Source organism: Chelonia mydas, chromosome 9 (assembly GCF_015237465.2).
Source record: "Chelonia mydas isolate rCheMyd1 chromosome 9, rCheMyd1.pri.v2, whole genome shotgun sequence".
Lineage (NCBI taxonomy): Eukaryota > Metazoa > Chordata > Testudines > Cheloniidae > Chelonia > Chelonia mydas.
Window position 1 is genome coordinate 4240238 of NC_057855.1, and position 22512 is coordinate 4262749.

The 22512-nt window shown below is 49.1% G+C and overlaps 1 protein-coding gene across 3 annotated transcripts in view; it reads right to left on the bottom strand.

The window, feature by feature from the left end:
* The window catches only part of TPRG1 (tumor protein p63 regulated 1), a 118820-nt gene that overhangs the window by 83887 nt on the left and 12421 nt on the right, over positions 1-22512 (bottom strand). The window contains exon 1 of one of the 3 annotated variants that reach the window (XM_043522800.1): positions 11546-11859. In XM_043522800.1, the coding sequence (XP_043378735.1) occupies positions 11546-11581 (36 nt within the window). In that variant the 5' untranslated portion in view covers positions 11582-11859. Of the gene's footprint in view, positions 1-11545; positions 11860-21441; positions 21647-22512 lie in introns of those variants that run through there. The other 2 variants (XM_043522799.1, XM_043522802.1) reach the window with 2 other exon arrangements.

The window sequence follows — 22512 nt, forward strand, 5'->3', positions numbered from 1 at the left end:
CCCAAAATATGTTTCTCATTTGCTTGTTTTAGGATTCTCCACTCCACCAGGATTGACAACTTGGTAACAAGAGACATTGCATGGACTGGATTTAATGCTACCATATGCTAGACAGAATGAGAATCCATATTGCAGGAGACCAGCCGGTACGTTTGTATGTTAACAGAAGCTTGATTGCAAATTACATTTAGTCTCAACAGCTCAGTTCACTGCACACAGATGCCATGGGGGACTGTAAAGTTTACAAGATGTGGGGGAGTATGGCTGAAATGTTGGGGGGAAAAAAGATCATTGGCTTTCCAGAGAAAATTGGAGCGGATGGCAGGAGAAAGTAGCTGCAGGATTTGTTTGCCAGGGCGAAATAATAATAGGAATAATAATTGTCTTGAGTTGTTAGTCAAATTATGAATCCTAGACAGACTTGTAGTCGCCTGATGATACAAACAGCAATATCAGTGCTGTCAAGAGCTGCTCTTGTTAGTTGACAGCCAGCGTGTAAATGCAGTCAGAGGAGGGGAATTTACTCCTTGGAAATTATATTCCTTGGAAATCATATGTCAGAGCAAGATGAGAAAGGTGTCAGCTGGGAGTGTTTGTATCAGTGGCTGTAATTTTGCTGGAGCTACATAGACTGTGTATTTGGTGTCTTCTGGACTTGAATGGTCCCTGCCTTATCTAGACTCTGAGCCATGCAGCTTATATGTTCTCCTCGAGGTTCATGGTTTGGAATCAGCCTAGGCTGGTGGACACCAAGAGCTCCTCCAGCAGCTGGCAGGAAAGAGTGTGGTGGCCTCAGTCCAAGTGGACAAGGGTTCCACATCACAAAAACCCACGTCACAGTTCAACTGGTACCCACTGGCCTCTTTCTCAGCAGTCTGCTCAGGGAGGTCAAGGACTGGCTGGGCCATGAAGGCCAAACTGCCCTGCCCCCGAGGCACAATGCCAGGGTGGTAGAGGGACGGCTTGCATGGCTGCTGCTTTTGATGGGGCTGGATGGGTTCTCCAGGGTTAGCAGCCCAGCACCCTCCCCGGGCACTAATACAGTAATAATTAGAACAAACATATTTCAAAACCCCAATGAAACCATATGAACAAAAATGATTTACCGAAACACAATCCTCAAGCTGCAGGGGGATAAGCTGATTGCCAGGTGGGATCAGGAAGAAATCCTTCCCCGTCCGGGTGGGATAGCGTTAGACAGTTAACATCTTTATGTGGCATTCATGTCTTCCTCCTAAGCCTAAGGAAAAGTATTCCCCCCACACACAGCGTACAGTCAATCTGCAGGATTCACTGACACTGAAAGTCACCAAGTCAAATACTTGGCTGGATCATTTTATAGCCATTAATAATCTTTGTAGCTACTAGAGCAAAGAGAAGTGTTACCTAACCTCATACTCCAGGGCATCAGCCAATCACCGCTGGGGTCAGGAAGGAAGCACCCCCCTCCCCCCCCCCACACACATCATGTATGATGTTGCACAATTAGCCAGGTGCATTATGTGGGGAGGGGACGGGTGAGAAAATGACATCATTTTTGTCCAAAGTATGTTACCAGCTACTGCAGAGCCAGGATACCAGACAGGAGTCTGCGCCAGTATAAAATTCCCATATTTCTACCCAGACACAGATTACAATGATCTAGGTTACTCAAGGATGAATGCACCCATAGTAGTTTCCGTTTCAAGGGAGATAGCGGCAGGTCCCACGTGCAGTCTGTTCCCTCGTAAGTTTCCACGGAAGGTAGTGCCCTGTTTTGCAGCTGGGAAGGTAGTGCCCTGTTTTGCAGCTGGCTTTCTATCTGCGTCTGTCAGCTGTGGTGCTAGGCTATGGGTGCATTTCAGACCCCTCCCCCTGGCTGAGCTGATCACGGAGAGTCCCTCGTTACAGACCAGGGAAAGAAACACACCACCCTAGATGTCCCTTCCTGCAAAGCTGCACCTTTTCAGGGCAGGAAAGATTGGAGGAAGGAAGGAGGTGGGCCCCAGCTCTGGGCTGCTAGAATAAAGCCGGCAAGCTGTGGGGAGAAGTGGGCCGGGAGCTCCCCACACTGCAGCTGCTCCGCCTGCCCTTGGCTTGGGGAGTAGCTGCTTCCTGACCCGGCTTCAGCACAGCTGAGCAAGCCGAAGTCGAGCTGTGTGGAAGATATGAAAGCAAAGTTCTGTTCACAGCTGGAACTGGATGTTCACATCAAAGCTCGTTTGTTTGGTTGTTAAGGACATCACACTGTGTTCCATTTTAAAAATCTCAACTTTCTTTTCCTTTGGCATGGCTGTTGGGGTTAATTTATTTATTTCACACCCCTGAGCGAGAGAGTTGCAGCGCTGGAAAGTGACAGTGTAGACAAGCCCTTCGTTTGTTTTTTATAAATTTGGTCGATTTGATTTTCCCCTGAGTTACCTCGGCCTCCAAACTGGAGACAGTCGACCCTGCGGTTGATTCTGAGCTAGTTGGGTTTTATTCCTCTTCTCCCCCACAGGGTGCTGGATGGGAATCGACTCCGGCACTTTAGCTAATGAACTAGCTTACCACGAGCACAGCACCATTGCTGATTGGTAGTCGGTCACAGAAGTCACGGATTCCATGACTTTCCAGGACCTCCAGGGCTTCTGCAGCCTGCAGGTGTGCTTGACCCCAGGGCCAGCCACCCCACCCCACCAACAACGGCGGTCACGGGGTACCCTCTGCCAGCGGCACCGGCAGCACCAGGGCTGGCAGCGGCGGTCACGGGGCTGGCAGCGACCAGCGGCAGCGGTTCTAGGCCACCTCCTGCCAGGCAGTGGCACTTCTAGGCGCCCCCGCCCCGGAGGCCCCCCGCAGCACCAGCAGCCCCGGTGCCCCTGCCCCCAGCATCAGCAGCACCCCCAGAACACCCAAGATTTAGTTAGGGGTATATAGTAAAAGTCATGGACAGGTCACCGGCCCCCGTGAATTTTTGTTTATTGCCCGTGACCTGTCCATGACTTTTACTAAAATTCTGTGACTAAAACGTAGCCTAACTGATTGGGTACAATATTGAGCACCCAGTCAAAAGCAAGATCTCCCAAGACTGCCAGCCCTTTTGGTGCTGTTCACCTCAGGAAGTTCAAGCATGAATGCACTTATTAGGACTGCAAAGAAATATCACCCCACTGGGTAGATAGGAAACACCGGATCCTCCCAGGGCAAATCAGCAGCCTGAATCCAAAAGACTCAGATAAGAGGAGCTGGATGCATGTGGTACTTAGACATTTTTTAACCTAACCAAGGGGTGTGAGGTTTGAATGTATTAGCCTTGTGTGTCTATCTGTAATATTGGCCGCTAATGACGAGGAGCAGAGGAGACCACAGACCTATGACTGCTGCCTGCTAAGTGAAGATCTTCAGCTCAGCTGTGATTGAAACTAACGGATCAGAGTCCTAGGCCCAGCTCTTCAGGGAGATTTCCCAACGATGGTGGCTGTGGCCATGCACAGCAATGGATTAGCCATGGGGCCAATGGGGCCTGTGCCCAGGGACCCCAGAAACAATTGGCAGAAGCCCGGAGTCCTGGCCACCAGGCGGGCGGGGCAGGGGAAGCCCCTGTGCCCCAACCCTGTTCCCTGGCAGCAGCGCTGGGTGGGCAGGGCGGGGGAAGCCCCCCCGACCCTGTTCCCTGCAGAAGCCACAGGACAAGGGGAGTCACTCCCCCTGAGCGGGCCTTGACCCCATCCCTGGCAGAAGCCGCCAGGTGGGGGAAGCCCCAGTGCCTCCCACCCCATCCCCAGCAGAAGCCTCAGGGCCGTGGTGCAAGGACACTTCCCTGCCTCACCTCGGTTAGTTACAGCCCTTCTAGCTAAGGACACACGGAACTCCCAGTGGGTACTCCCAAAGGTTTTATTGGTTTGGTTCCAGCAAGCGAAGCAGTGGTAGATGGACATCATGGTTAAGGACACTGGAGAATTAAGGCCTTATATGCACATGATTTCAGAGAAGTCCTATCACCGCTGTTACCAGAGTGGCCCCTTCTGGGCTTATAATCTATACAGTGGCCAAACTCCCAGCGGGAACAGTAACATACACCTACTTGGCAGAAGGGCAAGATGACAGTACATGGAATCAGTGTTTCTGACAGTGCCTGTAACCCGATGGCAAGAACTTGGTAAAATTAAACACCTCTCTCAGCTTGGATACTGCAGGCTATGCCCAGGGCTATTTGCTGAAGAGTATCTGCCCATAGCAGTGAGCTGTGACAACATATACAACTCGGTACCACCTAGAAGCAAAGGGTCTAATGATGAGAACCTAGGGGGGAGTCAAGAGGGCGCCCAAGATTCTTACTAGAAACCAGGCCAGGCAACTTGACCTTGAATTGAGCCTTAGCCAAATACATATGAGAAAATGGATGGAGAGCAAGAAAATCACTGAAAGACAGACCCCGTCTGAGCTCGGTAAAGCATTCGTGTGCACAGCACAATTGGCTGGTAACTGCCATGCAGCATGGCCTAGTGACCAAGGGTCAGGTGGTCCGGCCCTGATTCGGCTTTTCCCTCAGAACTGAATGAAGGTGGCCAAGGGGAAGAGCGGGAAGGTGCCTCAGGGACTAAGAGACCAGGGGATCAGGTGGCTGTCGGCAGGGGAGCTGTGGTGGGAAACGGAAACGCAAAAGGAGCGCGCGAGAGACGGAGGAAACGCAGGCCCGGCCCAAAGCCCAGTGACACGAATGGAAAGACTTCCACAGGCTCTGGGTCAAGCCCAAAGCAGGGTGACAGCTGCATTTTCTGTCATTTTGCTGTGGGGAAGATCTAAACAATTATTCAGTGGAGACAACAAAGGTTAGGAGGAGAGGCACCCGGGCCCACGGGGGTGGAGGGGTGTGTGTGGGTGTATGGGATGGGGTGTCATCCTCATATTCCAGCTCACTTAAAAGGGGATTAAAGGAAAACATGTAGCACCCAGCCCTCACCTCTAGCTTCTTTCTCTTTCCCCAACTCTGCTGGTGACCTTTGCTTTACAAGAGCGCAGATGACTTTAATGCTACCTGTGTCTTTGCCATGCAAAGATGGAGTATCTCAGAATGAGAGGGTTAATGCCTCTGCATATCAGACATGCAGCTGGAAACGTTCATGGAAGAAATGGAACCTTTTGCTTACAACTGGAGTAATCAAAGGTCAGAGCCAGCTGGACGGAGCTGCGTGGCTTCAGACTTGCTCCTTATGGACAGGTGTCCAGAGAACAATTTCATCAGCACTGCTGGCACCACATCTGCAGGCTCAGCAGAGAGGTCAAGCAGTAAGTGCATCACAGAACCAAAACCCCAGAAACGTGTTTTGGATCGAAGGGCTTGGTTCTTATCCCTCTGAAATTCTGCAGATTTGAGGTCCTGGTTCAATTCACAGGTTGATTATATATTATGATTACATCCCCACAAAAAGATGTTAAAAGAATATTAAGGTTGAAAAGTCAAGCACTCACAAGACAGGAAATGCCAGTATTAAGGTTGCCTGTGCAACCTTAATTTGCCCCTCTTGGGCATGTACGTGATGATACAGTCTTTAATCACATGAGTCCATGCTACTGGTTTCACAGGACATCAGCCTGAAATTCATGCAATGGTTTCATTGAGAAACTCTGGCAACTCCATGCTTTGGAGCAGAGTCTTGGAATTTGGCAGCAGGGGCTTTGAGGCTTTGTGCCCAAATTTGGCCAACGTACAAGCCTCAGAGCATAAGAGAGTGTGTCTCCCTCCTCTTGGTGCCAGAACCCACTGCTACAGTGGCTCCCACAGCTGGGAGGAGTAATTGCTGGGGAATTCCTGCTCAGCCTCTACAGCATTGTGCTGGAGCATGCCCAATGTAGATAGAATCTTCAGAGAATTTAGCACCCAAACTCTAACAAACCCATCCCGAGCATGCACGAACTATGCTTTTTTGGCTTAGAAATTTGGGTGAATGTTTATAGAGATGAGAAAAGGCACATCCATGACACCAGAGCAACTCCCCCGGCCAAATTTCAAGCCCCTGCTCCAAAACAAGGTTGCTCAAACTTCTCGACAAAATGGTTGTAAGAGTTTTTGAACATGAAGAAAACAACATACTTTTTGCTAACCTGGTTTTCAGAAATGGCTGAACCATTTTACCTGACATTTTCATGGTCTCAGGTTGCAGTGGGGGAGGTTTAGGTTGGATATTAGGAAAAACTTTGTCACTAGGAGGTGAAGCACAGGAAAGGGTTCCCTAGGGAGGTGGTGGAATCTCCTTCCTTTGAGGTTTTTAAGGTCAGGCTTGACAAAGCCCTGGCTGGGATGATTTAGTTGGGGATTGGTCCTGCTTTGAGCAGGGGGTTGGACTAGATGACCTCCTGAGGTCCCTTCCAACCCTGATATTCTAGGATTCTACGATTTCCAAAACAACTCAGCATTAGGTAGACACCCAGCATGGAAAATTCCAGCTCAAACAGTGAATGTTTGGGAAAATTATAGGCAACTGAAAACAGGAGCTTATCATGGAACAAGTTAGGCAACTTTGGCTATAGGAGGCTGTACTGGCTGCACCTGTAGAATCAAAGAACCGGAAGGGACCTCGAGAGGCCCCGTAGTCCGGTCCCCTGCACTCAAGGCAGGACTAAGGATTATCTAACATACATGCAGCCATCTAGGAACTGATATTTTCCTTGCCCACGTACCACGGTCACTCAAAAGTTTGTGGCACGCACCAAATCCTGCTCCGAAAGCAAAGCCCCCTGGCCCTCTCGGAGCTGTACCTTCACTCGGTGTTTGGCAACCCAGGTCTGTGACACACATGATTACACCTCGCGGTGGAGTGGGGGGGCACATACTTTCCAGCCTACACATTGCACAGCCGTGTTGCCCCAAATGCCTGCTTACGTCACTAGGTGAGAAGACATGCAAAGATACTGGGAATGATGGCTCCGGGAGACCAATTGACTTTCTCCATGTGAGCCGGCATCTGCTGAGAAATCAAACTTCTGCTGTTGAAATAATTTCACAATAGCTTTGCTACTGACCAAGTAGTACACCGCAGCCAGCTCTTGACTAATCCTCCTGAGAATTCACTTAGCCTTTCTGTCTCGTCTTTAAAGTTTCTTTGAAGTTCCTAAATGTCAGAATCTCCTCCCTGAGCTGTTATTTCTTTCTCCAGGCCTGAGTGCTAATGCTAACTAGGGTCCACACACTTGTTTTTTTGGTTTTTTGTTTTGTTTTTTTACAACCCTTGCTGCGGCAGTGACTCATCCAGCAAAGCCAGAGGTTGTCTATTTTGATCTTCTGCTATTCAGGATCTATTTACGGCAGTAATTTTCTCTCTGTCCCTGCCCCCCGCACATGACGTATGGAAGGGTCACAAGAGAAAAACAGACTATGAGGAGAAAAGAACAAAGAAATACTGCCGGTCGATGTAGCCTCCCGACTCAATGGATGCACAATACTAAACCCTTCTTGGACTTGATTTTGAGTTGTAATCAAGGAGGACTTCGACCACCCCCAGCAGACTCCTCTGCCCCAGCACTGCCACACTAACCCTGGCCCAGTGCAGAGAGGAGGCCCTGAAGGGGGCAGAAAGCAAGCCTGCTCCATCCTCATTCCTGCAGTGGTGGCTCCTGTCCCACCAGGCCTGCTCCCCACTCTGGGCTTTGTCACCTGGCACCTGGAATCACAGTGCCCCTCAGGTTTGGCACCCTTGGCTTCATGATTTCTGTGGGTCCAGCTGAACTCACGAACCCCTACTAAAGCCAGAAATACCTACCTGCTTGGCAGAGGCAGCTTCACAACTAAGACATTTTATGACACCCATGATACAGCATCTGCCAGTTTCTGAGTTCCCTGCAAGCCAGTCAATGCCTCTTCCTGGCTAATAGGGATGCTGCAGAATAACCTAACAACGCTCGCCTGAGGGGATCACAACCAAGCCCCTTTGTTTTACAGGTTACCCTGTGATCAAGAGACTAGGCCGCTCAAATGCAGCCCAGAGCGCTGGCGAGTGAGAGTCCTCACTGAGACTGTTGTTTGGTGGCCTTTATGAAAGGGGTGCTGGTCTCAGCCCACTTCCGAGTGAGGAGGTTTCCATGTACCAAAACCCACCAGCGGACATGCCAATCTGCTGGCAAACTCAGCAGCAGCCAAGGCACTGTGCCGGGTGCACTGTCAGAACTGGAAATGACTAAACTAGGGCTGAATGGACCAAGCTCTCCTCCATGTCAGGGTGGCGGCTCACTGGAGTGCGGAGGGGGTTTGCACACCTCCAGCCTAGTTATACCTGGCTCCGTGGCTATTGGTCTGGCGATTCTTTTCCCCACCAGCACTAAATTCCCTGAAAGCAAAATAAACCGGACCAATAACTTCCGCGGCTCGGATTCAGCAGGTGAATGAGCAGCAGGTGCTGATGAGCCTGCCACGTAGTGGCCAGAGGCCTGAAAAAGATGATCTAAGTTTGCCATCTTGACTATCACGGGGATTGAACGGGCGTTCTCTGTAGAACCAGGTGCTGTAGCTGCAGGCTCATATCCTATGTGGATCATGGAAAGGGGAGAGGGGACACATGATACACACTGACCAGTGGCTGCATGCGCACAACTGTGACTACCATTACCACCTACGAGGGAGTCTCTTCTCCAGCGGAAGAGCGAGCGGTTGGGGCCCCAACAGTCCTTGATTCAATTCTCAGCAGAAGCAGCCTCTTCACGGATGCTCGTCAGAGGGAAGGGATTGGTTGCCACCTGTCACGCTGACCATGAACGTGTGCGCTGAGAACTACAAGGAGGTGCTGCCAAGGGAAATCCAAGTAGCACCCCACGGATTCTGCAAGAGCCCCTGAGCTGTACGGCAGTGACCCTTGCAGCACCATTAAGTTCACCGGCACTGACCCCACGGGTTGGTTTCTGAGGGATGGATTATACACTGGGACCCTCTGCAAACAGTTTCGCGTTCTGGGATTTATGATGGGGTGCCAAGTGACGTGGTGTTGCAGAGACACCAGCATTATTACCAATATCAGCTCACCCTATTGTTCTTTGGTGCTATCAGATTTCAGGTCCCAGAGACACCCCTGGAGAACCTGCTTCTGACTGTGCAAAGACAGCCTGGTACAACAGGCTTCGCTGTGGCCAGGGCTCCAGACTTTCCCCATCTCCCATTGTCCCTCCTCTCTATAACAGCTTCCTGAACCATTGGACGGTTCCCATGGGCGCTGTTCCCACTGCCAGAAGGGTTGGATTATGATTGGCCCTTGGGGCAGGGAGCATGCAACAAGCCTCCTCCCCTATGTGTCAACCACAACAGCCGTCCTTGTGAACAGAGACTGCTCACCAGGGCGCAAATCAGCTGGAAAGGGGTGGGGAGGAGACAGAGCATGGACATGGCTCCACCTCCATACCAGGCCATGGAACTGGGCCAGCACACCATGGGGACTGATCTCTGCCACCCTAATGAATGGTGCAGAATTCATGCCTCCCATGAAACTGGGAGGAGTGGTAGATACGCTGGAGGGCAGGGATAGGATACAGAGGGACCTAGACAAATTGGAGGATTGGGCCAAAAGAAACCTGATGAGGTTCAATAAGGATAAGTGCAGGGTCCTGCACTTAGGACGGAAGAACCCAATGCACAACTACAGACTAGGGACCGAATGGCTACGCAGCAGTTCTGCAGAAAAGGACCTAGGGGTGACAGTGGACGAGAAGCTGGATATGAGTCAGCAGTGTACCCTTGTTGCCAAGAAGGCCAATGGCATTTTGGGATGTATAAGTAGGGGCATAGCGAGCAGATCGAGGGACGTGATCGTTCCCCTCTATTCGACATTGGTGAGGCCTCATCTGGAGTACTGTGTCCAGTTTTGGGCCCCACACTACAAGAAGGATGTGGATAAATTGGAGAGAGTCCAACGAAGGGCAACAAAAATGATTAGGGGTCTAGAACACATGACTTATGAGGAGAGGCTGAGGGAACTGGGATTGTTTAGTCTGCGGAAGAGAAGAATGAGGGGGGATTTGATAGCTGCTTTCAACTACCTGAGAGGTGGTTCCAGAGAGGATGGTTCTAGACTATTCTCAGTGGTAGAAGAGGACAGGATAAGGAGTAATGGTCTCAAGTTGCAGTGGGGGAGGTTTAGGTTGGATATTAGGAAAAACTTTTTCACTAGGAGGGTGGTGAAACACTGGAATGCGTTACCTAGGGAGGTGGTAGAATCTCCTTCCTTGGAAGTTTTTAAGGTCAGGCTTGACAAAGCCTTGGCTGGGACGATTTGATTGGGGATTGGTCTGCTTTGAGCAGAGGGTTGGACTAGATGACCTCCTGAGGTCCCTTCCAACCCTGATATTCTATGATTCTATGGGAGAAATCATCCATCCTGAGGGATTATCTCTCCAGCAACTACCCAAAGGTTGGCATGGAGTCAGCCCACCTCTTACCAGGGCTGGGCACAAACTGCACAAGCTAGCAGTAAGGGTAGCCAGCTAGATCGAAAGGAGAGGGACAACTAAAGTTTAATCTGTATTTGATTGTCAAGCACCTGAGGTACCAGGATAGCTTGGCACTATATAAATACAACATATTATTAAGTACCTTCGGTCTCCAAAGGGCTAAGACACTTCAAAAAATAATAACACTAATGCACATAATAGCCTGTGTCTTGTTATTTAAGAAACCTCTTCCCAGCATCAGCCATCTCAGTACGTGTAAATGCACTTACCCCAATAACTATGCCTGAGGAGCAGTCTGATGGAGTGCCAGCGAGCACAATGGCTGTTCTACCTGAGCACTGGGCAGATGACGACACGCTCCATTTAGAACTAAATGCTTTATTCACTAAAAGCCATTGACAACATCCTTGCCTGAGCTCTTCCCTTGAAGAGCAATTTCCGGCTCCATGCTGGAGCTTTTGTTCGTGGGAGAGAGAGAGGCAGAGAAAAGTGGTTTGTTAAGTCTTTACATTTCATATTTAATGGAACAGAGTTCAGGAGGGTATTTTTAATATTATTATTGCTATTCGAATAGCTGCATTGTATGTTCTGCAGGGTCTTCCTTTAAAAAGACTCGAAAATGACAAGCTCAAGCTGTCAACCCCAGCCCACTGCCTCAAATACTTTTCCCCGCGCTGGAGTTCACTTATCACTATTGCACCAGACCCAAATGTAAATCTGAAAGACAGAAAGTCTTCTGAACTTTTTTATTATTATTACTGTTCATTCTCACGCACATAACATCAAAGTGCCTATCAGAACGGCTTCCAAAATGCATTGCATTCTCAATGCGTCAAACTCCTTCACCCCTTCCCCACCCTCCATTAAAAAAATAAAAAAAAAAGAATCAGGAATTCCTCTTTTATTCTCCTCAAAGACAGGAACAGCTGTCATGACTTTGCAGTCAAATCAATGCCATTTGCAACAGAACTATTTCCCTCCCTCCACCCCCCTTTGATAAATTAGAACAATTTCAAAATGGGCCCTGGGGAATGAGCACATGAGAATGCACAACTCACAGAATACAAGGAAGGCCTTTTTGTTACATATTTTGGGAGGAAGCAAGTGTATTTATCTGCTGGTCTATGAATTGCAAAGATAATTTCATACTCACATGGTGTCTGTCTTCCATAATAATCTTCATCCTCATGATGAGGCTGACATCTCTTCCCAGCGTCCAGACTCTGCATTAGTAGGAACTTTGTTGTTTGTTTGAAAAGAGGAATTATTCGGCGTAACATCTGAGCTGAACACGGGGAGGACAGGCAAGAGCTCTCATGAGAGCACAGGACCAGGAGTTCCGAACTCCACAGTTGTAAATCTGTCACTGACACTGCCCCACTGTGGCTTTGGACAACACGATGAAGTTATCTAACTCACTTCCGCATTTGCAAAAGGGGGAAAACACTGATCTGACTCCTACAAAGCCCCAGGGTCCTGGAAGAAATTTAAAGCTCTGAGACTCAATAGTGAAATACAACATGGTGAACTGGGCTGATCCTGTCTGCACTGCATAAGGATCCACAAAGCGCTGACTAATGCCCAAAGCCCTAATCTGCCTCCTATGGGCACTGTAAAACCTGGGATGGATTCTTGGGAGGAGGGGGGGCAAAGTCCTTTCTTAGGTTGGTTTGGAGAGGATGCCCAGAGACATTACCCCCACCTGGATGGAGCATTGTGGGGACGGAGTGGTGAATATAAAGCAACCTCAAGAGGTAAAGCATGGCTCTGTGCCTGTTTTAGATAATGTACATGGCACTGCAGGTAGGTGCTTCCCCCATAAGACTAAATACTCTCTCCTTCCAGGGGTTTATGACTACAAACCCTGTCACAGAAAAGGAGAGGCTCAGTGCCCTGCAGGGTTATTACAATCTGGAGTTAGCTGAGGGCCCTGCTAGCTCCTCAGCAGGAGTAATTGCCCTTTGTCTGCTATATATCAGGACAAATGGGTTACAAAACCCAAGAGGACAGGAGGAAATATCTTCACTTAGCAGTTCAGTGAGCCAGGGAAGGCCACGGGGGTGGAGAGGGATGGCCTGACGGCTCTGTAGCCTGCATAAGAGGGGGGAAGATGAGTGGAGACCTGTCCAATTCCTGGAGGGCTCAGACGTCACATCCCCAAGGCCACTTCCACCACCGTGGGTACTCGCTGGCAGCCCCAGGAGAAAGCCCAAGGCCTTGGTGAGCACAGAGTCCTACAGGACAGAGAGGGCAGAGCCGGGGAAGGGTGCCCTGCCGCTTGTTCTGTGAAGTGGGGCCTGCAGCCCAAGGCTTTGAATCCGGCAGCCCCAGTGCCCGGGCTCACCTGCAAAGAAATCCAATCCAGTGGGTTTACACAGCCCTATAGGGCACGCACAGGGACTGTTCCTCTATGCCGATGCCAGATGGCCAGCTAGGGCCCAGCGTGGCCACCCTGCATGATCTGAGTGGGGCCACGTGGCCAGAATAGGGGTTGAGAATCTGGGGCCTCGTCTCCCAGAAGCCAACACACCTGGTCTCCCTGTTACAGGCCCGAGTCTCCTTTACTCCTCTCCAGCTGCGCAAAGGGGCCTTGAAGTGGGTGCCAATGACCGAGCTGCATGAAGTGGCCCTAATACAATTGAGAATCAGGCCCCATAGAGCTAAGCGCTGATATACTACAGGGAAGGGACCATGGCAATAAACAGATTCCTTTTGCCCTAGGGTGTTTCCTTTATCCTGTGTTCCAGCCCTCCACGTCCCAGTGTCTTGTATAGCACTGGGGCGGCCAATATGCTTATCTGGCCTACGCTGTGGGCCCAATCCCATGAAGTTCTGAGCTCAATAGGAGACCTGAGAACTTTTAGGGTCAGATTTTTAAAGGTATTTAGGCGCCGAAGGTGCAGAAATGCATCAAACGCTTCCACTAGAGGCTTTAGACACCAAAATATCTGAGGTTTCAGAGTAGCAGCCGTGTTAGTCTGTACCCCCCAACTAAAACCTCTCCAGCGCATCATCAAAGATTTACACCTATCCTGAAAAATGATCCCTCACTCTCACAGATCTTGGGAGACAGACCAGGCCTCGCTTACAGACAGCCCCACAACCTGAAGCAAATACTCACCAGCAACCACACACCACGCAACAAAAACACTAACCCAAGATCCTGTCCTTGCAACAAAGCCCGATGCCAACTCTGTCCACATATCTATTCAGGGGACACCATCATAGGGCCTAATCACATCAGCCACACTATCAGAGGCACGTTCACCTGCACATCTACCAATGTGATAGATGCCATCATGGGCCAGCAATGCCCCTCTGCCATGTACATTGGCCAAACCCGACAGTCTCTACGCAAAAGAATAAATGGACAAAAATCTGACATCAGGAATCATAACATTCAAAAACCGGTAGGAGAACACTTCAACCTCTCTGGCCACTCAGTAAAAGACTTAGGGGTGGCAATTTTCAAATAGAAAAGCTTCAAAAACAGACTCCAACGAGAAACTGCTGAGCTTGAATTAATATGCAAACTAGATACCAGTAACTTGGGTTTGAATAGAGACTGGGAGTGGCTGGGTCATTACACACATTGAATCTATTTCCTTAAGTTAAGTATCCTCACACCTTCTTGTCAACTGTCTAAATGGGCCATCTTGATTATCACTACAAAAGTTTTTTTCTCCTGCTGATAATAGCTCATCTTACTAATTAGCCTCTCACAGTTTGTATGGTAACTTCCAACTTATCTGTATGTATATAAATATCTATGCATCCAATGAAGTGGGCTGTAGCCCATGAAAGCTTATGCTCTAATAAATTTGTTAGTCTCTAAGGTGCCACAAGTCCTCCTGTTCTTTTTTCAAAATATCTTAGCACCTTCAGGCTGTTGCCTCTGCCCTCTTGTACTATAGGTGAGATCAATGGACTTTGCCCCCGGGTGTCACAAACATTTACAAATTGGCTGCAAATGCAAAGCGTCTTCTCCAGATGGTCCTGGGCAGGGGAAGGCAGAACACACTGTGCAGAACCCTCTGCACCACACTGTACGAGCCAGGACAAATTGCTGGCCCGACACGAGGGCACCATTTACCCAACAGGAATTCTATCCCAGCGTGTTCGTGGGTGGGGAGGGATGAGAGAGGAGTCAGAGGAGAGAATCTTGATTTGTTCCAGCCCTAACCGGGGACACAGTTGGCAAGTGAACTGGTTGTGGGTAGGTTCAAAGGAAGGATCCGATCCAGCACCACTGAAGTGAAGTGGCAAAACTCCCACTGACAACTGTGCCGGATAAGACTGAAAGGACCAGATTTTTCAAAAGACCTCAGCTCCCTCTGAGGCACCGAAATAAGTGGCCAGATTTTCAGACCTGTGGAGCATTTTGGGTTCTGAGCACTTGGAAACCTGGCCCTGAGCTCTTTGAACAGCTAGCCCCATGTCAGCAAAGCATTTCTCCCTGCTAAAGGGAAAGTGAGCTGTAGCTCACGAAAGCTTATGCTCAAATAAATTGGTTAGTCTCTAAGGTGCCACAAGTCCTCCTTTTTTTTTTGCGAATACAGACTAACATGGCTGCTACTCTGAAACTAAAGAGAGAGGGCTGGATTCCTCACTCCACCAAGTTAACTTGGCAAGGGGACTTTCCACCTGTCTGCAATCAAGGCCACGTTTCATTTTCCTTTTCTGTCCAGGTGCTTATCTGGCCCCCATCACCACACTTTCTGAGTGCCTCACAATCTTTATTGTACTTACTCTCCCAAACACCCCTGGGAGGCAGGGCAGGGCCATTATTCCATTGCCCAGGAGGGAAACTGAGGCACCAAGCGACTAAGAGCTAGATTCACAGAGAAGGTTAGGTGTGGTGACGCTCAGCATCACCACACCTAAGTTTCAGGGGCTGAGAAAACCACTGGGATTCACAAAGCGGGGGGGCAGCGGGGGGGGCTGGAAGCTGGGGTCTCCCACATTCCAGGGGAGCACCCACACCACTGGGCTAAAAGTAACAAGGGGGCTTTGTGAACCCCAGTGGGGCCAGACTCTGGGATTTAGGTGCCTAAAGTGGCAGTTAGGCATCAAAGTCTGTTGGTGAATCCAGTCCCACGTCTTGCCCAGGGTTTGTGGCGAAGCAGGGAACTGAATCCATGTGTGCCAAGCCCCAGGCTAGTGCCCCGCCCACCGCTCTCTTCCCCCCACACCTCCTGGCCCATCTCCTTTGTCCCAACCTATAACAGATTCGATTGTTAAAATGGAAATGTCTCAAAATCTAATTTTCCTTTGCCCACTTCTTACATGACTTGTTACCTTTGGGCATTTCACTCAGCTTAGACAGAAAGGATAGACTAGTCTGCTTCATTCCCAGGTTACACTCAAGTTCACTTTCTGGTTCTGGTGCACCAGCAGCGCGCTGTAGTGTTTTAGTCCACAGCACCATGAGGGTGTGTTTAAATCCCAAATCAGCTGCTGACTATGAAATTCAGTCTCCCCTTTTTCCTTCTTTCTTTTTTTTTAAATCCCCCCCTCCCCACACACACACGGACACTTTGAGGTTTAAAATGCAGTGGGGTTCTGCAAAACTGGCAGGATTGTATTCCACAGCTGTCGCCTTGCACCAACTCCCAATCAACAGTGCTTCGCTCGCAAGGGAAAAAGATGATTTTTTTTTTCTGGCTGTATCACAAAACTGGGATCTCAATGTGTTGTCTTTAAAAGATAGATCCTATTTCCCCTTTATTTAGCCCCTGTTATCTGTAGATCTCAAAGTACTTTAGCAACAATTAATTACACTTCACAATAAGTCAGCTAGCCAGATATCATGTCCAGTGTGCAGAGGGTAAACCAAGGCACAGAGAAGTAAACAGCCATGACTAAGCTCACCCAGCAAGGAAGAGAAGAGCTGGAAATACACCACAAGAATCTTGACTGCCACGCCTCTGCACTAACCACTAGACCACACAGCTGCACCTATTTCACGTAGTCATTATTTAGCAGCATAGATGGTCACTGTGGCTTTGCTATAGCTGAACTCTTGTGTTACATTTTTTGTGGCCCGTACTGATGTTTTGCCTAGAACACTGTGTAATCCACAAATAAATCAATACGGGAAGAACATCCAGTACTGTTTGGAGGAATAAAAAAATACAAAATTGCAGTGGAATGATGATTTCCAGCAGTTTCATAGATGGAAAAAACCAAGGGAAGAAGTCTCCTCATTTTATCACACCTTTCTGTGCCTCGGCATTACTGATGGCTCTGTCAAAGATCCAGCAGGACTCTGCTGGTGCTGCAAATTCCACTTGGCCTGCTGAGCACTAACCCTCACAGCTATCGAACCAGCGAGTGTATTTCAAAGAGACATCAAGGAAGCCACTGGACAGAGACGGCCACTGACCGCTGCACAAGCCAGGGAGGAATATTTCTCCCCACAACCCGCATGTACGGTATTGCATATTCTTGCCACCTCCTCCAACTCTTCAATTCATGCCTGGGAGGACACGCCACCATCGGTTGGAACAGTTGCTCCTCCTGTCTTTGGCTTAATTCTCTGTGGATACAATCACATAGTGGGCAGAGGCCAGCACTCAACCCCCCACTCCAGCATGAGGCCAGGACAGTAGAAGCATTTGAAGATCTGTTTAAAGCAAAAAGAAAAGGAGTACTTGTGGCACCTTAGAGACTAACCAATTTATTTGAGCATAAGCTTTCGTGAGCTACAGCTCACTTCATCGGCTGCATACTGTGGAAAGCACAGAAGATCTTTTTATACACACAAAGCATGAAAAAATGGGTGTTTACCACTACAAAAGGTTTTCTCTCCCCCCACCCCACTCTCCTGCTGGTAATAGCTTATCTAAAGTGATCACTCTCCTTACAATGTGTATGATAATCAAGGTGGGCCATTTCCAGCTCAAATCCAGGGTTTAACAAGAACGTGGCGGGGGGGGGGGGGCGGGTAGGAAAAAACAAGGGGAAATAGGCTTGAATAGAGACTGGGAGTGGCTAAGTCATTATGCAAGGTAACCTAAGTTAATTGTATCCAATTTGCAAATGAATTCCAATTCAACAGTCTCTCGCTGGAGTCTGGTTTTGAAGTTTTTTTGTTGTAATATCGCAACTTTCATGTCTGTAATCGCGTGACCAGAGAGATTGAAGTGTTCTCCGACTGGTTTATGAATTTTATAATTCTTGACATCTGATTTGTGTCACCCCCAGCAGTGAGCTCAAACCCTGCAAACCATTCTCAATTCAGCCCCACTTCGCACAGGTTTAAAGGCCCAGATTCAGGCCAGCCCATAAGCATGCGCTTCAGTGCTTTCCTGAACCAGGATGTGCTTATGCCCTAAGCCAGGAGCAGCCAAGGTATTGCTAAATGCAGCACTGCAATGATGCCCCCCTAATCTTTAATATGGAGGTGCAGCCCATGGGAACTGCATAGCCCAGCCTCTGTCTTCACCCAGGCAGCCAGGCGTATGGAGCACTGCGTGCCAGGATCTGTAGTCTGTGCACAATTCGAACATCTGCAAAGAAAAGATGAGGGTGGCTGCCATCAGCTCAAATTTAAGACATTAGATGCAGCTCTCTGGCACCTGGCCGCCTTCCTCTTTTCATGCCACTGCTCTGAACCATCCCCTGCCTCATTTGCTACCGTGGGACTGTCCCCTACAGCCTAGATGTTTCCTATCTGGTTTATTAGGTTCTTGTAGCTGGTGCAGGGATACATTTGAATGGGAATTGCAAGCAGCAGCCAAAGAAATACAGCCTTTCTGAGGAGTTCACAACTGCACCCTCCTAACACAGAGACAGGTGTTGCTCCGATCAGCAGCAACAGGGCAAACAGCCTCTAACTATCACGCTGTGCTTTCCTCATCCCAGCAATCCTATCTCATACAGGTTTCCCTTCTCAACATGACAGACAAATGCCAATGAACCTCCAAACCAGAAGAAAATGACTTAGGGAGAAGGGCTGGTATGGCGGCAGCCAGTGGGTATGTCCTCACCTGGTGGATCCCAAGTTCAAATCCTAAGTGGCGTATATGATCTCTGGAAAAGGGAGGTGGCTCTCAAGTGACCTGCCACCTCCTGGGTGTCGCTTGCTGTGAGGCTGACAGGTTCTAGAGGGGCTGTAGTCACTTTCCTTGGCCCGAGGAAGGATGCAAGGACAGCGGAGCCCAGCCATTTCAGCCTATGGTCAAAAACCCACAATCGGGTTTCGGGGAGATTCTCTGCCCCAGTCACTTCCCTTTGTACAACTCAAGTGTCATAAATTCCCCTGCTGGGGATCCCCATCAGGGTCCTGCAGCTCCCTCCCCACAGCCCCTGCACAGACGGGGAGTCAAGGGTGGGGAGAAAGAGTGGTAGGAATGTGGTGCTGCCCTAGGGGACTGTTGCCAGCTGTTGCAGCGTAGAGCAACCTGAAGGCTGCTCTAGCCTGAGCTGGGATAGAGAATCAGGGAGCCAGGACTAGCAGTTTCTTCTCATCCTCTGTTATTTTTCCTCTCGTCTGGGGCTGACTGTGTGGGGAAGGAGAGACATCTTTTTCGAGGGCCTCTCCTAGGCGATCCCATGCCTGGCAGGAACTCAGGCAACGGAGCGGACAGAGCTACTCTGCTCACCGGCAGCCAGCAGGCCCGCAGCTGCTCAGAGCAGACCCAGCTTACACCAGAGCCGTTCGTGGGAGCATGGGCGGGGGGGGGGGGGGAGCAGCACCCCCTACCTCCTCTCCACAACAACAGGGCTGGTCCAGACCCTTCCATGTTAGAACAACAGGGCACGGTTCAGGGAGCCCATTTTCAATTCATTACTAAACAAGGTCACCCTGCAGGGCCAAAATTTAGAGCCTGGAGAGACACAGTCAGGCCACAGGCGAGGGTGCAGGGCGCCGGGGGAGCTTGGGGAGATGCCCACCAGATCGGGGAGAACATTAACCACACATAAACCTGCAGAAACCCGCAGAGCTAGCAGATGGAGCAGGATGAGCACTTTGCTATGAGACCCTTCTGCCAGGTGTTAGCAGCAGCAAGCACCCGGTTCAAATAGCTAGGGATCCCTCTTAAAACGAACAAATGCCCTGTGACAATACACAGCCCAAAGACCAGGGGCATCCTGATTTCTAGCAGTGAGTTCCAGCTGCCGGCCTGACCAGCCCAGCAGACCCCAATTTATTGTTAAATCTGTACCTAAAAGGTGCCACGTAATAAGTCACTGGAAAGTCCACAGCACACTGGTTGTGGAGAGCATTGTGTCATGTAGGTGAGAGCAACTGATGCAAAGTTATGGACATAGGCTGAAATTATAATCCTTAAAATGTGTTTGTCATTCAGACAGAAGTTACCCACTCCCTAAACAAAGGAATAGGGTTTCTCCACCAGGCAGTTACTTCCAAAGTGCTTTGAAAGACAATGAGAATCCATTTACATATCAGATAAACAAAGCGATCAAGCTAACGAGGGAGAGGAAGAGACAGCTTAGCCAAACCCCAACAAGGAAGAGAAACTTTAGCAAAGTTATAAAAACAGGGGTGGGGTATAAACTTCAAATAATAAGCAGTTGAATCAACTGATTGAATACAACATGAGTGTATCACCTAAGGTCATTTATGAACACCTGTAGCAGGCTGGTGATTAATAGCACTGTGAAATGTCTGTATTAACACTATAGGAGGAATTCTGGATAGTCATTGATATTATGTTTTAAAGTGCATGGCTGCACAAAGGAAGGAACAGCTCCCACCCAGACAGGAGAGGAGCAGCTATTTACCTACCTCCTCTGTAAATTAAGCATGGTAGAATCAAAACAATGGAAGCCCCATTTACACACAGAAGGGTAGGAAACCCACAGGAAGGGAAGACCAGTATCAGGTCAGCTTCCTGGTGGACACAGCAAGCTAAGCACACAGGAGAGCCTTTGGGTCATATAAGCAAAGACAGAAGCCATCTTTGGCATCCATGGCGAGACAGACACCAGGGAACAGAGCTGTTGTAAGCTGAGAAAGATGGGTCCTTCAGCCAACGAGGCAGGGGCTTTGAAGTCTCTGGAACTGAATGTAGCTGAGAAACCTGCTTAGGCAAAGATTTTTCACCTAAGAAGATTAGGGAAGCCAGCAGCTTGTGTGTCTGTGGAAGGTCCTGACTGAGGGAAAGAGCCACGGCTGGGAAGAAGGAGGTCTGATGAGAGAAACCATCTTGAATGGGCCTGTATCTTGCTAGATTAAGTTTTAGACCTTTAGAGGCACTTTTATTTACTCATAAATCTTCCTAACCTTATTCCTTCTACTTGGCATCACTTACCCTCTGCCCCATCGTTATTAAATGTATTTTCTTTTACCATAAACCAACTTGGTGCTGTGTTTAAGGGAAGAGTGTATCTACCCCAGTTCAGTTAATGAGTAGTGATGTGGTTTTGTCTCTTTCCAGGAGCAATGAACCTTATGATTTCTCTGAGCTGTCCAAGAGAGGGCTGGACACTTCAGGTCACACAGTTTGGGGAAATTCAGGGCTGGAAGTATTCTGGGGTCACCCTGCTGGTTGTAACCCAGCTGGTGGAAACCATAGTGGGGCTGCAGACAGGCTACTTGGGTCCAAGCTGCTGAACCAGGGCTATCTAGCTCACAGACACTCAGGGTGTGACCTGCATGCTTGTGTAGACTGGTTGTGAGCACCCCAGGAGGAAGCTCCAGCAGCAAAGGACTGTAAGGCGCCCAGGCAAACAGTGACACAACCCCTCACCAGTCTGGATTTGAACCCCGATAATGTCATACGCCCCAGTTGGAGACCCCAGCTAGGCCCCACTAAATACCTTTCCTGGCAGCCCTTAAGAGGCAATACTTCCCCACTAATGAGCATTGAGCCTAGAACAAGGAGAATTTCCTGGGGAGGAACACAGCATCAACTTGGAAAGACCCAGCAACAGTCTATCAATACAAATGATAGATAAAACACTCCCCCACAGGAACTCTGGCAGGAGTCTATTAACTCAGCTCCCCTCCTACCAGTGCGAATGCCCAATAGACAAAAATCTCTTTACCATGTCACTTCCCTTCCGTTAAACCTCACTCACAGTTTGATATCAGTGGGTAGCATAGTCCTACGGTGGCTCAGACAGGTTGCTCTCCAGTCCTTCGGGAAGCACTGCCTGGTCCTGTCTGGAGGCTCCACCATGTAAACTAGCGATAGTGATTTCAGCTTTATTTAGTGGAAGAGTAGCACATAGCAGCAGTGAATGCCACAAATGTCTATTACACTCCTTATTGTATATCAGAAGCCTTTTTCTTTTCTTCAGTTAGGTCACTTCCATTACCCAACCAATTCTGAGTTTGTGTACAGTTAGGGTGACGCCCAAAGTGTCACTGGAGGAATTCTGGATAGAAAGCATATGCAAACGAAGCTCTCTTTGTAGAAAATTTCCCCCCATTCATCAGTAGAGGGGGACAGCGAGCTCCTTCCCTCTGGAGTTTGTCTATCTGGAGTTCCGGGTAAATAGCTTATGGAGATGAAGTAACTCTGTGCCCCTTCTTCCTGTTATTCACCAACAGATGGGGAGCAGAGAGCTCCTTATGCTTCAGGGAACAAGGCTTACATTGACGTGCAATATCATTGTGCTAGTTTAAATTTAACCACTCTCATGAAGGGTGGAGGCAAGATAGGGACAAAGTTATCCAAGGACTTTTGTACTGTCATAATTCTTAGCACTCAGGCCAACTTTAAGTATCAATCCACTTTCTAAAAGTCAGTAACTCTGACCACACTACCTGGAAAGCATTGTGCAGATGGAGAAACTGAGTCACACAGAAATTAAGTGCCTCATCCAAGGTCATCCGGAGGGTTAGTGTCAAAGCTGGGATGTGCACTCACAAATTCCTGTGTTCAAACCACTGGGCCACACTGGGCAAACCAGCCCCAGAAGCCATACAGCCTAATGCCCAGTTTCTCAGGAGAAAAGGCCCTATGAAGAGAAAGCTCATTGCCAAAGTGGTAAAACGCTGATCTATGCATGAGTTATCAATGCCTGAAGGGGGCCCCGGTGGCATTGCTAGGAAGTGCTTTTATGAGTGTCAAACAGACTAAGTTTTACTTTAAGAAGAAATCCTAGAGTCCTCTGCACTTCTCCTGTAGTTCTGCCCTGACCCAT